The sequence below is a fragment of the Brachyhypopomus gauderio genome, chromosome 4, assembly GCF_052324685.1.
Source record: "Brachyhypopomus gauderio isolate BG-103 chromosome 4, BGAUD_0.2, whole genome shotgun sequence".
NCBI classification, from domain to species: Eukaryota; Metazoa; Chordata; class Actinopteri; order Gymnotiformes; family Hypopomidae; genus Brachyhypopomus; species Brachyhypopomus gauderio.
In genome coordinates, this window is record NC_135214.1 from 3,118,549 (window position 1) to 3,132,055 (window position 13,507).

The 13,507-nt window shown below is 45.7% G+C and overlaps 1 protein-coding gene across 2 annotated transcripts in view; it reads left to right on the forward strand.

The window, feature by feature from the left end:
- dachd (dachshund d) overlaps positions 1 to 13,507 on the forward strand; it is a 79,864-nt gene that overhangs the window by 20,321 nt on the left and 46,036 nt on the right. For both annotated transcript variants that reach the window (XM_077001536.1, XM_077001535.1), the window contains exon 2: positions 9,434 to 9,549. In XM_077001536.1, the coding sequence (XP_076857651.1) occupies positions 9,434 to 9,549 (116 nt within the window). The remainder of the gene's footprint in view (positions 1 to 9,433; positions 9,550 to 13,507) is intronic.

Here is a 13,507-nt window from a genome sequence, read left to right on the forward strand (position 1 = left end):
GGGACCAGGACCACCAGTACCCCAGGGGACACACAGCGCTTCCCCGGAGAACAAGCACCGTCTGACTTGGAAGCGTGAGAAATGGGGTGGACTGGTAACCCCTTTACACACTGAGGAAACTCTCACCGCTGCAGTGTAAACAGCACAGTCTTCCTCTACCACCATGGACCAGTTTTGAACTCCCTGAATATTTATGTTTCATTAATTATTAAAAACATAAAAAGGAGAATAAACAGTGTATAATTTTTTGTTTAATGTATCACAGGATTCTGATTCACAATCCAATTAATGTTAATAATTACGGGATTTCCTGTTTACAACATTAAGTATGTTTGTCTCTGAGATGTTGCAGGCCTCAGACTCTATCAATCTACCTCTCTCTCTCTCTCTCTCTCTCTCTTTCTCTCTCTCTCACACACACACACACACTCAGTGTTTTTCTGTCAGTTTCTTGGATGTATGCTGCATGTTATGATTACATTATAGTCTTTTTTTTAGATGCAACCACTTAGACACCCAGTTAATCATGTCCAACATACTAGACAGCAGGTATTGCTTTCTGTTGTTGAACCATAATATTATCTGGTAGGCAGCAGTCGTGTGGTCAGAAGACTGACCAGCTATCGTGGCAAAAGTTGAAATACAGTGTGTGACTGCATATACATACACGTGCACATACATATATCTATCTTTTGCCATTCATAATTCTATTTATGTTTTGCCATTTAAAAATAGAAATATCAAAAATGTCATTCAGTTTTTTGGCATTTATTATTTAAGGTAATCATTGTGCTGTGTGAGTGGTGTGTGTGTGTGTGTGTGTGTGTGTGTACACCTGCTTGCACGTGGCTTCCTCGTCCTCCACACTGTGTTAATCATATTGATTCAGAACTCATATTCCATCAATTAATATGCATCACTCTGGAGTGTGCTATTGTTTGGTGGCCCCTTAATTGCATCCCGCTGTTAATATTAAAAGCACATTAAAGTCTTAACTATTGGCTCTATCTGAAGTTCCTTCCAACCACAGTTTCATAAAACAATAGGAAGGATTAATAAACTCCTGCTTGATCTCTGTTATCCAGTTCTTTTACTATGGGGAACCAATTAAGTCCCCTTCAGTATGACTTTCATTTAGTCTACTTGGTCTGTTCTTCTGCCAGTATTTGGGATTAATTGGGAATTAATCTTCTCACCCGAACAAGTTTGCCTTTGTCTGCTTTGTACGACATGAAGAGTGAACGCTGAGGTTACGCCAACCTGTTTGTTGAAGCCCCCCCCCCCCCCCCCCCCCCCACCCTTTCCAAGATTGATACCTACATGTCTCGAACGCTCCCATGCTGAAAATACAAGCCATTAAAAGAAAATAGTCCACAACGATTTTTTTCTCTCCTCCACCGGATTTTTGGGGCTTTATTAGCCATGCATATTAATGACTCAATTAATTCTATTCATCCTTGCAAGCCGTTTGTTTGTTTTGCCTGACCTTTTTATCTTAGAAGTATTCACGCCTGGCTTGGCTTAACCGCTTACTGCGCTCCGACTCTCCGTGCAGCGCAGCGTCCCTCCCCCGTGCAGCGCAGCGTCCCTCCCGCGTGCAGCGGCTCTCCCGCGTGCCCGAGCGTGCCCGAGCCTGGCGTCACTCCCGCGTGCCCGAGCCTGGCGTCCCTCCCGCGTGCCCGAGCCTGGCGTCCCTCCCGCGTGCCCGAGCCTGGCGTCACTCCCCGCGTGCCCGAGCCTGGCGTCACTCCGTCCCACAAGCCCTGCGCGTGCAGAAGTGACAGGGAATACTCCCGTTATTAACACAGCTCGCTTTTCACCCAGATAAAAAAAATGCCAGCGTTTTCCACTCCGCCCCCAGTCCCGTCCGATTTTTTCATTTGCCTAAAAAAAAAAACCAAAAAAAAAAAAAAAAAAAAAAAACAATTTTTTAATTTATGAAGATGGCAGTAAATAGGCGCGCGGCTGAGTGGACTGGGGTTGGGGCGGCGTGCCCTGTGTTGCATCTATCTCCCATTCAAAGTTAGCGGTGAGGACAGGAGATATAATTGAAAACTGCAGCTGGACTGTGTACAATCTTGTAAAGGGATGGCTTGGAAATTAGATTAATCAGGAGGCAGACATTGTGGGGAAAGTTTGTTTCGAATGCCTGACAGTCCTGCTCTTTCTCTCATTTCAAATGTTGGCAGGGCAGCAGGCAGCTCCAAGGGAAATGTGCTCCTTTCATACTTGAGTAATTGATGAATTGTATGCAATATGCAAATGAGAATCCATAAATCTTATGAATGACAGCTTAATTTATGTGAGCCTTAATGAATGCAGGATTAGATTTTAATTAAATATCCTCAAAGGCACCCTGACTAGTAAGTTTTTAAGGCCTTGTTTTGAAGACTTGTTTCGTATGCATTGCAGTTCAGGGAAAAGAAGGATCAGTCAAAGCACTTCAGATAAAATTTCCCCACAGTTTTAAAGATAAGACCTGTTCTGTTGTGTTAACCAGGGTGACTGCAATTAATAAATATCGGGACGGAGCTTGTATCAACTAATCTCTCACTTTCCTGGAACTGTTCATTTTTTTGTACATTTGATTAACTGCATTTACTTTTTTTCAGTGTATCTGATTTATACCATTTTCTGCAGTATCTTTTTAATTAAGAGAATCGTCCATTAGGCACCGAAAAGTCAACCAATTAGGCATTCTTCATCAATTCCCAGGATGTGTAGAGACTGCTGCCTCATTATTAGTGGTAATAGGACTGATACAAAACAATTTTAAGCTTTACAATTACGGAACGCAGTTGCGGGATTGGAATTGGGTCTTTAATGATGCATTAAAATAAGCAGGCGCTTTATTGCATTTCTGGATCTTTTCCTCTTTTCTTCCCCCCTTTTTTGCTCTCCCTCCAGTGAGGATCTGCCTTAAGTAGTCTGATAAAGGGGCTAATTTGCGACTACGTATGCGTCCGCGGCCGGCAAGCCCGCGTGCTAGCGATCGACGCGGCCATGTAAATAAAGGTGGAGGAAGGAAAATGGCTGGTTGGCAGCGCCCATCTGATGGTCCTGCCCAGTGGCTTTTTAATCACACTATGCAGTACACAAAAGGAGCAGGAAGGAGACCTTTATAAGCACCCGCTCGCTCTGTCTGTAAATGTTACGCGCCGGTGCGGGACTGTTGAAGGATGGCGAGACAAGCGGCGAGGGGCCGGGTGGGGCCCAGCAGGAGAGGCATGGTGGGGGGTGGAGGGGGGGGGGGGGGTGACTGTCGGTGATAGGGGTAGCTGGCTGGTGCTTTTGATTGTCTGCATTTGATCTAATATATTGTTCCTCACAAAAGTTCAGTGTTTACCTGCGGAAGCAGCTGTTGCTACTAATAAAAGAGAGAAAGAGAGAGAGAGAGAGAGAGAGAGAGATGGAGAGACAGGAAAAATGGAGAGAGAGGGGAAAAAGCATTTTATATGAAGTGCTCGCACATAATCCATCTATCTGGATCTGATAAGGTGGCTCGGGCTCCCTGGCTGAGGTGGCACTGTGACAGGTGTGAGAGAGAGGGGGGACTGATAAAGCAGCAACAGCTCAATGCAAATAAAGGCCGAGATAACACGCAGCGCCGAGCGCGATTGATCAAGGCGGCGACGGAGGGCCGGCCCGCACGTACGCTGCAGCGACCTCTTTATGGAGCCCGCAGGTGCTGGCTGGTCTGGTGCTACTCCAGTATTTCCAAGTGTCAGGGAACATAGAAGAATCCAGGACTTTCCTCTGCAGTGCGTTCCGCACGTGTGCTGGGAGCCTCACGTGTGGGTCAGCAGTCGGCGTGCTCGCCAGGTGCACAGAGAGGCGTGTCAGGCCACGTCGGACACGGCGAGGACGTGACCGAGCTTGGGCTCCTTCCCAGTCCATCGCGGCTTGAACCGTGCCCATTGGCTTTTGTTGTTTCTCAGAAGGCTTTTTATACGAGTGTGTACAACAGGGTCACACTGTGTAACTTTTCCTTTTTTATGAATGGTATATTGCACTCCCATATAATTATTAGCGGCTGGTTCAAGCTGCTTCTGCAGTTATGACTGCAACATCTGCCTGTCGGAGAGGAGAGGCATGCGTGAGTTTGTGCCTCGTCGAGCCACGCAGAGCAGCAGTCGCAAAGGTGGAATGGCGAATGTGAATACAGGCACTTGTTATAGGGAAGGTCTTTCTGTGTTATCAATAAGACCTTGTTTTCTGCGCTGGTCACTACCTCAGCAAAGTAATCAATGAGGCATGCACTGCTATCGCTGGGAATGAAATGAAAAATAAACCTGTGATAATCCCTCAGTTAAAAGGTTATTCGGGGTGATAAAAGCTATTTTGTTAATTTATTTACTCTCTGCCAGGGTGAGATAAAGAAAAGGAACAATTAGGGAATTCTAGGTAAGAGATTTTGAAAAGGGCAATGACATTGGGTTAATATTTTATAAGGCCTGATTGGCAGGATTTCAGGAGAGGCTGTATTTACAGAGTCTGAGACTCCATGATTCATCTGCTTGTTTTGGTAGACTGTGAGTAAATGGAATAAATATCTTCATCTTTACCTTTTCCAAACGGCAAACAAAAGGCAGGCGGGAAAGGTTAATTGCTCCATTTGAGGCGAATCAAAGTGGGGTGTTCTTTTGGTAAACTCGAGCTGAACAAGCGTTGACTGGAGGTTAACGTTTCACCTGGGGATGTCAAAATATGTCTCCATCAGACGAGTGAGTGCAAGCCTTACCAATCTCCGCACCGTGTCAGAGGTTATTTGTTATTTGCCGTGCAGTATTGCACTCCGAAAATTTTGGGGTAAACAGCTCTTCCTGCCGAACGCCACATTAGCATGGAGCTCGTAAGGGGGAACAGGTGCCCTCATCAGGAATGACACAGATGTCGTACCACAGGCATATCACCCAGCACCTGAAACGCACAGAAACCGGTGTGTTTCGTTAAGTGCTGCACGGTATTTCCCCTCATCTCCGCTTTTCCTGTAAAACAAGAGAGTTAGGAAGGGTAAAACAGATGAGAGGTTGTATTAAATTATTGCTGGTTATTGCATTGAGGTATTGAAATCGAAGTGTATTGTGTGGTCCTAATCTGATTGCTTTTGCAGCGTGGTGGAGTTTGTAGGATCAGGTTCCACTGTGATCTCCCGGGTCAACATGAAGCAAGACCATTAAAGGAAGTGTGGTTCAGGGAAAGTTCACTGTTATTTTCTTTTCAGCGCAGTTGCAAAACAAAAAGGAGAATTCCTTCGTTTGCAACATATTTGGCACTTTGAAGCCTGGGGTGAGTCTCGCCTAGTTTGATTCCTAAATTGGAGTCAGGAATATCGGATCAGTGATTGGAGCACAGTCAGAGACTGAGGAGAGCTAGTTGACTATTTGCCTTTAAGAATTTTGTTGCAAAAAAAACCCCAACAGCAGAGTGCCACCAAGATAAAGAGCAGTCCCATTAAGTTACGCTTGTTTTCACAATTTCCACCTGGCGTTGAACTGTGTTTCTGATCTGATTTTTGGGCCTGTCAAATTTCACTGGTTAGGTGCAAGTGCTTGTCGAAAGGCAAATTTAACCACTTGTGATCTGATCTGTTCCACCTCTTCCAGAGGTAGCTATGGCCATTTTACAAGTGAGTTGGAATGCATTCATTAAATTCCCCGATCCATATTTTAACAGCTTGCATTTTTCAAAAGATGTAGAGAAAAGGTCACGATATGGCCCTGGAGGACACGTTTGGGATGTGTTTTAATTCCAGATTTAAAGAGCTGACTGATGATTACCTCATCATAGCTATTCAGATACAGGCATGAACCTTTCTGATAGGGCTAAACAGGTCTGAATGGGCCCCTCAATCTTCACAGTGCTCCTTGGAGATTGTGGTTTAAATCCAGCACCACATTTTTTGCTGCATGCCGGACGTGTTGTGGTTAGGTTTCCATTCTGAGACATGCTCTGGCTTGCCCCCCCCCAAACACACACACACACACACACACACACACACACACACACACACCATGTGGGAATATCTCCCAGAGCAAAAGTAAAAACATAACAGATTTATCTGTCTGTTATGACTGAGTGTGGATGGGTAGATGTACAGTAAAGCAGCAGACTGGAGTGTACAGTACCCGAGTCACAGGAGGAACGCGTGAACCGTCATCGCGCTATCATGGCCTACTTTTCAGGACTTTCTGTGCCAGGCTATTTAAGGATTCAGCACAAGCCGCCTGACAAATCATCTGCTTCATTTGTAATAGTTCAGCTCTTGCCGTGTTGATTGTGTGCCGCTCTGTATCAGGTGGCCACAGAGAAACAGCGGAGAACAGTGTGGGCCATGCGGCTATAGTGTGCTTCTCACTACGTGAGGGCAACAGTTTAACACAATTTTAAGTAAACCTATGCATAGTTTGTATGGCTACATGATGGGCCTTCTGGACTGAAGTTAGTACTTGATGGTATGTACCATTGCTTCTAACATGTGCTTGACAATATGCATTTTAAATCAGCTCTGGACAAAGAAAGCACATAGTGGAGTTTTCTGCCCCAAATCATATCAGTCTGAATGCTAATTATGTTGAGATCATGTACGGCTTTGTCTCCCACATTAAAAGGCTCTCTTTCTGAATGCCTGTATAAAGTCCAGCTTTGTGCGTTTACTCTGATATTGTATATCAGGATTTAACGATCCAGCGTGGATCTCCTGTAAGCACATCCTGCACTTCTCTCAGGCTCTCCTGCCTTTGATCCTGGTCTGGAGCGCTTGCCGGTGCTAAAGTCGCTGTGACATTTTTGACCATTTGAGGTTTTTCCCGCTGTTTTGTGTTGTTGGGAGAGGTGGATGTCGGACTTTCACCAGCACATGCCCTCTATTGAGGTCCTTCATAAATAATTCAGTCCCGTGCGTTGAAAGTGATGACGGCAAAACTGTCTGTAATCTCCCTTAGAAGATCAGAGAGGTGTTTCTGTGGGAGCAGGAATTACATTTCAGCACTTTTCTTCTGGGCCAAGCAGCTCACGTTAGCCGGTCTCATCTGCGCATAGTCTGTGCTCGCTCCCGTGACCAAAAAAACAATCTGATGAAGCACTACAGTAAAAATCTGACCCTTGCTTTGTGGGAGAGAGTGCATCGTCTCCGGGCTTGCTTTAACATTCATCCCTGAAGAGATCTGTTATCCCTTGAGCAAATGCAGCAGTAATAAACCACTTTATACCTGCCTGAATGACTTCAGATAGACCAAAAGGTATCAATTAGGGAGATTACGTTTTACAAATTTTGCTTTTTAGAATGTTTAAGGTGTTTACTCTGCACTGTCCGAGAGGAAGTGGCTGTTTGCAGGTTCGGATTGACCTTTGTTTTTGCGGGAATAGTGATGTGGTATATAAAACCCCGCACAGCCCTGGGCGCTTGCATGACGCCCTCACTGCCCAATCACGCCCGTCCTGCCACCCCGGCTGCATCAGCTCCCGGTTTATGGCTCCTCTCGCTTTAGGGAAAGGAGTGAAGAATTTCTGTTTCAATTTCATGCCTGTCAGGAATAAAACATGATAAAATGCAACGAAACGCAGCTCATCTGCCCACTCTGTAAATGAACAAATCTGATGCACATGATATACTACACTGGAATGTGAATAAGTGAGCCTCACCAAGGCCTTGAGCCTCTCCAGGAATCACCGCTGCCATGGCCATGGCCGTGACATGGCCATGAAAATGAGTCTGTTTAGTCACTGGTAACAGTACTACAAGTCAGACCTTGACTCAGTGAAGGCGCCATTCAGTCACCTTCTGAACCGCTATTTAATGAAGGTGATCTGGGGGAAAAAAGACATCACGGCATAAGAACAGATATAACAGCATTCCTCTTCTATCAGCATTGCAATCGAAATGATACACTATTACATCTTTCTCTGTAATTAGTCACTCTATATGTGAATAATGTGTTTTTTTTAAGCTTATCATGAAATGGGGAAAAGTGGCGTCTCCGGAAGCAGGCTGGGATGTTATTTTTGGCAGAATTGACAAGCTAAGGAATTTACAAAACTCATAGCACACTGGGAGGGATAACGTCCCAAAAGATGCAGAAGCTTCGTAATGTTATAATAGAAACCTCAGTATATGCAAATCTGTGCAAATTAATCAATTGTGATATCCATTATTGGTTTTAGCCAGTAGCTAATGTTGTCTGAGGACCAATGGAGGCTTCTGTAAAGAGACTTGATTCAGTTCAAGTTCAGGGGAAATAATATGTAAATGTTTTACATTTAGTATAAAATAACGAAGAAGGAATCTAGCTTTATAAAACTGGAATGTTTAATTAAGGACATACCTTACTTTAAATGCTCATTTTAGTCAGTTGTTTCAATGCTTCCCCTTCTTTTGAAACATTAAGACAGTTCTAGACGAATGAACCACTGTAGCAGAATATGTTATTCTCAGGAAAGGCTCACAAATTGGATCTGGCCAATTTGAGGTTTTCCCTCTAATCCTATAAACAAATGCTCAAGTTTCATGGCCTAATTGTTGAATGCATTGGGTTCGAGCACATGCAAAGTTTGTAGAAATAATAATTTCCAATCTCTCCAAGCAACTTTAAGTTGTTCTTCGGAAAATCCGCACACAGATGCAATCACAGCAAGTGAAAACGGATAATTACTCCCACCACACCCCCCCCCCCCCCCCCCCCCCCTCCAGTCTGCCCCAGCATGCTATGTCATTAATCATTGCATGATCTTGGTCACTCATTTGGAGTAATAAAAGTTTCCATCATGAACGTACAACAGGTCTGAGTCATTCTGTCACATCACCTTCCAGCTAAGTCTCGTATTAAATCAAGCGAGCAGAACACTTCCTAAGGGTGCCATTGCCTTTTAATTTCCTGAAGAACCTTAAAATATCATTCATTACAAGAACTACACATATTTGGTTTTTAAAAGTCTCATAAATCAACAGTGGTCTGACTGCGATAATTATAACAAGTTAACATGTAATTTCCAGGCCGAAAGCTGCATGCCCGGATTTTAGCATATGCAAACGAGGCAATTCAAATAGTGTGGGGATATTAATACTGAGGAGCAGGTAACGAGGTACGGGCTATGAATTATGCATCAAAAAGTGGTTGATCTTCAATAAAGGAAATGAATTCACCATGTAATCTAATTAGTTATGGAAGTCTATTATGTCGAGCTGCAGAAAGCAACTGTCCTTGAAAAGGAATTTATTTACAGTACATGTTAGCTCTTTGGAATGAAATTGCATTATAGAGTGGTCCGAATGTTAACACTGACCCCCACTCCCTCTTCCCTCCCTCTTCTCCTCTTATTCTACCTTGTTCATTTTCTGCCTCCTTTCTTTCTCTCTCTCTCTCTCTCTCTCTCCATCCCTTCTGTTCGTGTCCACCTCTGGCACCCTCCTTCCTGAACTTCGCTTTCACTTTAGCTCCAGACCCGGGAGGCCACCGAAGAGAACGCAGAGTGTCACATCGCCAGAGAACCCTCACATCATGCCTCATTCGGTGCCAGGCCTTATGTCTCCAGGAATCATTCCCCCTACAGGTAATACTCTCCCCTCGTTCTGCCTGTGCCCACGTCTCCCGCACACCTTACAGGCCGTCCGCTGAATGGCGTGAGGCTAAAGCCGACAGTACCGGTCCCAAAGTACGGGTCACGGCACTTGAGCGTCCACCATCATCCCCACCCCCCACAAACAGCCCCGGAAGAAATTGGAGTGGAGAGTCTGCGTCTTCCGCGTTATTTCACTAGATGCTGCATTCTGCCTTGAGTATATTTTAATTAGCCCGATTAAATCCACTTCAGTGTTGTATGTACATAGGCGGTTGTGATGTTAAAGTGAGCTTATCGCCACAAGAATCAACAACAGCCGTTTGTGCCTCTGGTTCCCCTCGAGCAGGTCTTATTACAGCCAAATGCTTTTGTTCTATTTGCGGCTGCTTTTTCGCTGTGGCAGCTTTGATGTCGCGCGCGAGAACGCCGCTCCATTTGCATATCGTCTCCTCGTTTTTTTTTCCCCCGCTGCCCTCCTTAATCATCCTCAGCCATTAGGACTTCTCGTCAGACCACGAACGTGCATTCACACCTCGATGTACAATTACCTAACATCGCAATCGCATTGTGATCCGCTGGTTTTTCCCTACGAGGCTGCGTGTGCCGCTTCATGTACCTGCCGTTTGCATTGCAAAGCAGAAACATCGTCCTGCCTTTCCCATTTTCCATACAGGGCAACTTTCCTTTGTAAAACATAACAGCTTTTTGTTGGGGGGGGGGGTGTATTTGGAATTCCAGCCCAGCAATAGAATAGGCAATAGAATCTCCAACAATGGCACGGACTCCAAGGCTTTCAGCTTGAGACGCTACCTCCACCCCCCGCCCTCGTTGGAGAGGGGTCAGTCTGTCGGTGTCTCATTTGGAATCAGGTTCTCACAGGGCATGTTGCACTGGAAGAAGACCCCGTGGTCCGCTTTTATTAAGCACAACAAAACCACGGTACCGAAAGAAACATCCGTTTGATATCCGCCCGTGCCTTTAAACCTCGACAGAGGCTCTGATCTTGACATTTCGGTCCAAACTTTTGAAGAAATGCAACATTCTATGCTGCGTTCACTGACTGGCTACTGAGAGACTGTGCTTGTGTGATGGTTTCATGGCTTCAGGACAGGACCGTTTGTGTCCTGATTTTTGTGTCTGGCTTCATCACAAGCACTATAGCATGTGCCATTACACCATTAATAATTTTTTTAGGAACTGTCAGAAACAGTTATGGAATCACATTTTGGACTGGTTGCATTTGGCGCATTCTGCCAAGAGGTCCAGATAAAGCAAGGGTTCGCCGCTACACGGCACTCTGCAACACGCTGCAGAGATTCACCCAATTCCCAGAACAGCCTGTGATCCCTCTTCTTGATGTGGGATTGTTAAAAGTATGCCATATTTATTTACACAATCTGTCCCTTCTTTATTGACCATGTGACTCGATTTAACATTAAACAGGCAGAGGAATGAAAAAAGTTCCGGGGATATGTCGCCTGGAATCGAGCCAATCATCAGGCAGGGAGGAAACCTGTGGCCAGGCCCAGGCTAAGCGATATGCTATAACTTATACATGGAGTTCCTGCTTGCTGTGATATTCATGTTATTCATGCGTTGGGTGTTTAATTGCCGTCAGTGAAGCTCCAGCCGAGGTCAGGAAGCCCCAGGTTCTGAGACGGGAAGACCGTATCCGCGCACGTCCTCTGAAAGTGACAAATCGCCTTCTCTGTACGTGAGCGCGTCTCGCACGCGGCCGTCTCTTAACGTATGTATCTCCTACTTGTAGAACCGCGTCCTCCTGGTTTGGGGAAGGACATCTTAATTCGCTTTGCTTCGCCTTTATTAAAACGATCGCGGAACGTTTGGCCTTTGCCGCCGATGTGCGGCTGGGAACGCCGCGCTCCCAGAGTGCTTCACTGCGCTCCACAGATGCATTATGGGTACTACTGCCTCCTGCAAATCCCATTATTTGCTCAGGGAGGACACATTGCGCTTGTGACGTCTCCTTTAAAGCAAAGATGCTTTAAGATGCTGCAGCTGCTGCCAAAAGCACTAGCTCACAATGTGGATCATGTACTGTGTCTCATGGATACACACACACACACACACACACACACGCTCAGAAAATGTCCACCTAGCACACTTCAATTCTGAGGCCCATATTCTCATCTAGAGTAATTTAACATTGACATATCATTAAACAAACAGTAGCAGCACAGTACTGATACACTTAACGATCAAAATGCAATTGTGGGATGGTTGGGGGGGACATGAGAAGCCAGCGTGTGTCCTCGTCCACCACGCACTGGACGGCAGCGCGCTTTGCCAGAGTGCACACCAAATGGGGTTAATGAAATGTTGAGCCCCCTCAGACCTCGACATATTCCTCCTTCCAGACGCGAGATGAGACTGTCATAAACACATCAGTCACGTGGCGTGGCACACTCCTCTCTGTCCGCCTCACGCGTGAACCCTGGCGCGTGAACCCTGGCGCCACGTGTAATTGATGGCAAACTCGGTGGCGATGCAAATGGAACAGCTCGTGCGTGCTGGGTTCACTTTACTGCGGCGCCTCTCACTCCGCCCAAGACTTCCCGGGTCCTCGTTCGGTGTCTGCCATTAACACCACCATCCCCTTCTGTCTAGTTAAAATAGAGTTGCAGTGGCCCGCATTTGATAAATACAGTGCAGTTTGGCTTCTGTCTTTGTTGGGGGGGGGGGGGGGGGGGGGGGGGGGGGGGGGGGGTGTGTGTAAAGGCAGTGTGCAAGCGCTGGTAGTTACTCTCTGTGTACTGATGTGGAGTTAATCTGATCTTAATTTAATTACTCTTATTAGTAGAAGGACCACATACTTTCAGTATTTGTTGGAGAAATGTTCTGACATTGCACAGGTATGGGGCAACTTGCATGTTAATTAATAATGAACATTCTGACAATATGCAGAGGCATGACAGCGTTAAGCTAGTCTGCTGCTGGTTCCCTTTTGCATATTAATAGATCCTTCATTATTATTTAATATGACAGCTGCTTCAAGGGCTGCGATCGGGGCCCCGTCGCCGTTATTTGCTGTTTTGGTGCGTGGTATGACAGTACCAGGCAATTCCTTATTTGTGGAGCAGGTCCCCTCCCTGCTGTCTTGAGCCTGCCCGACGTGAACCGCACCTCGCCTGTTTGTTCGTGGCCAAGGAGATCCCTCCGTCTGCGGGAAGGAAAAGAAAAAAAAAAAGAAAAAAAAACGCAAAAAAAAAAACAGACGGCAAAGTCGGCATTTAAAGGTGACTTTCAAAAGTCTAAACAGTGCGATCTCTGCCGCCATTGTTGCCGCGCATGCTAATGAGTGCTAACGAGGAAGGAGCGGGAAAGCGATGGAGCGGCGTGGTGACGTGCCGGGCCGCTGAGTGCGGACCTGTTGCCGACTGGAAAACAGATCCTGGAAAGGTGTTGTGAGTGAGCTCTCTTGCTCCAGCAGTGTAATCACGTCCGAATCCGGACGAGACGTTTGGGTTAAACGTGCGTAGGACTTCCCAAGAATACACGACTCTAGTTCTTAGACAAGAAAGGCTCCTTTTTTTGGAGAACCCCCATAATTTAACCTGCGTGGAGAAACGCAGCATGTCTGGTTATGGTGAATTGTACCTGGCGGTTTTGGACACCATGCTGAGCACAGTGACTATCTGTACAATTATTCTGTTTTAGATAGCACTGGGTATGTTAACTGGTAGCACAGATTCGAGAATTCCTGCATTGCCCTGCATGCCGGAAGCCTGTACTGTTAACTCTGGATAATTAAGCAGAAAATTATGCTAATCTGTTTATCAATACCGTTCATACCTGGAGGAGATTTCATCTCATGATTTTGTGGTAAGGTGATAAATGGGCTAAGACAGTCCCAAATGCTGAGGAACACTGTGTTTTCGAAGAAGGTGACGGTGAAACCCATTTTAACTCCACATTAATGGTCAAAATT